The sequence below is a fragment of the Panthera uncia genome, assembly GCF_023721935.1.
Source record: "Panthera uncia isolate 11264 chromosome C1 unlocalized genomic scaffold, Puncia_PCG_1.0 HiC_scaffold_4, whole genome shotgun sequence".
In the NCBI taxonomy this organism is placed as follows: Eukaryota; Metazoa; Chordata; class Mammalia; order Carnivora; family Felidae; genus Panthera; species Panthera uncia.
This window is the reverse complement of record NW_026057585.1, coordinates 93413737-93414812: the sequence shown is the minus strand read 5'-3', so window position 1 is coordinate 93414812 and position 1076 is coordinate 93413737. Positions and strand designations below refer to the sequence as shown.

Below are 1076 nucleotides of genomic sequence, written 5' to 3'. Positions count from 1 at the left end.
CGGCGGCGGCGGGGCGGCGGCGGCGGCGGCGGTGGCGGCGGCGCCATGGAGCCGCGGGAGGTGAAGGACCGGATCCTGGAGAACATCTCGCTGTCGGTGAAGAAGGTGAGCGCGGCCCGCTCCCCGCGGCCCGGCCGACCCCCCGCCGCCACCCCCAGCCCCACGCCCCGACCCCACCCGGCGCCCCCTGCTCCCCTCCCCCCTCCGCGGGGCCCGGGGGGGTCCGTCCTGTCCCCGGGGGCTCGGGGACACCGCCCTGCCCCCTGTGCGACCCCGGGAGCCGCCGGGAGCCCCGGGCGGGTGCCGGGGGAAGCGGGGGCCGCTCACGTGAGCGCCGCGGCCTCCCAGCTATTTTTAAAGAACAAAGTTGAGGTCAGCATCCCCCAGAGCTGCCACCGGCCGAGGGGGCCCTGCGTCACTCCGCGGGGCCGCGACACGCCGGTCCCCCTCCTCCCTCCCCCCTCCCCCCCCACCCCCCGCCGCCCCGCAGCGCAGGTCTGCGGGGCCTCCCGGGGCTGGCACCTCGGGGCGCGGCGGCCGGGCATAAGCAGCCTCCGCTCCTCCCGGTTCTGGGTTCTGGGCGACGTTGCCTCCGGTCCTGGGAAGTTCCTTGCCTCGTCTTGCTCAAGGATGGCAGTGCGAAGAGGCTCGTTTCAGGGTTGGGCCCGAGGACCCCAAGTGCCAGGGGATTGAGGGTTGGAGGGTGACCCGCGGAACTTGGTGGCACGCACGGACACCCTGCTGCGTGGGGACTCCGTACGGTAGACATCGTTGCCCAGGCTGCCCGTAGGAAAAAATACTTCTTATGAAGCTATGTCACTGCCTGTGTGAGGAAGTCAGCAGGGTCCTGTCCTCTTAACGCCAAACCTGAATTGACAGTCATTTGAAGAAGGTGGTTGGATATTTTCCCCCCTAATTTGAGTTCCTGGCTCACCTGATAGTCTCGGAAACTAGGAATGATTTGGGGGGTTGGGGGGGAGGAAAGGTCGTTCATCAGATTATTTTAGTTCAACAAACCAAAATGAAGACAATTGATGAAATCAACGATTGTATTTAAATAGCTCCCCCCCCCCCCC

General features: G+C 66.9%; 1 protein-coding gene across 1 annotated transcript in view; it reads left to right on the top strand.

The window, feature by feature from the left end:
- The window catches only part of PLEKHM2 (pleckstrin homology and RUN domain containing M2), a 35979-nt gene that overhangs the window by 883 nt on the left and 34020 nt on the right, over window positions 1–1076 (top strand). The window contains exon 2 of the mRNA XM_049618918.1: window positions 1–105. Coding sequence (XP_049474875.1) covers window positions 1–105 — 105 coding nt within the window. The remainder of the gene's footprint in view (window positions 106–1076) is intronic.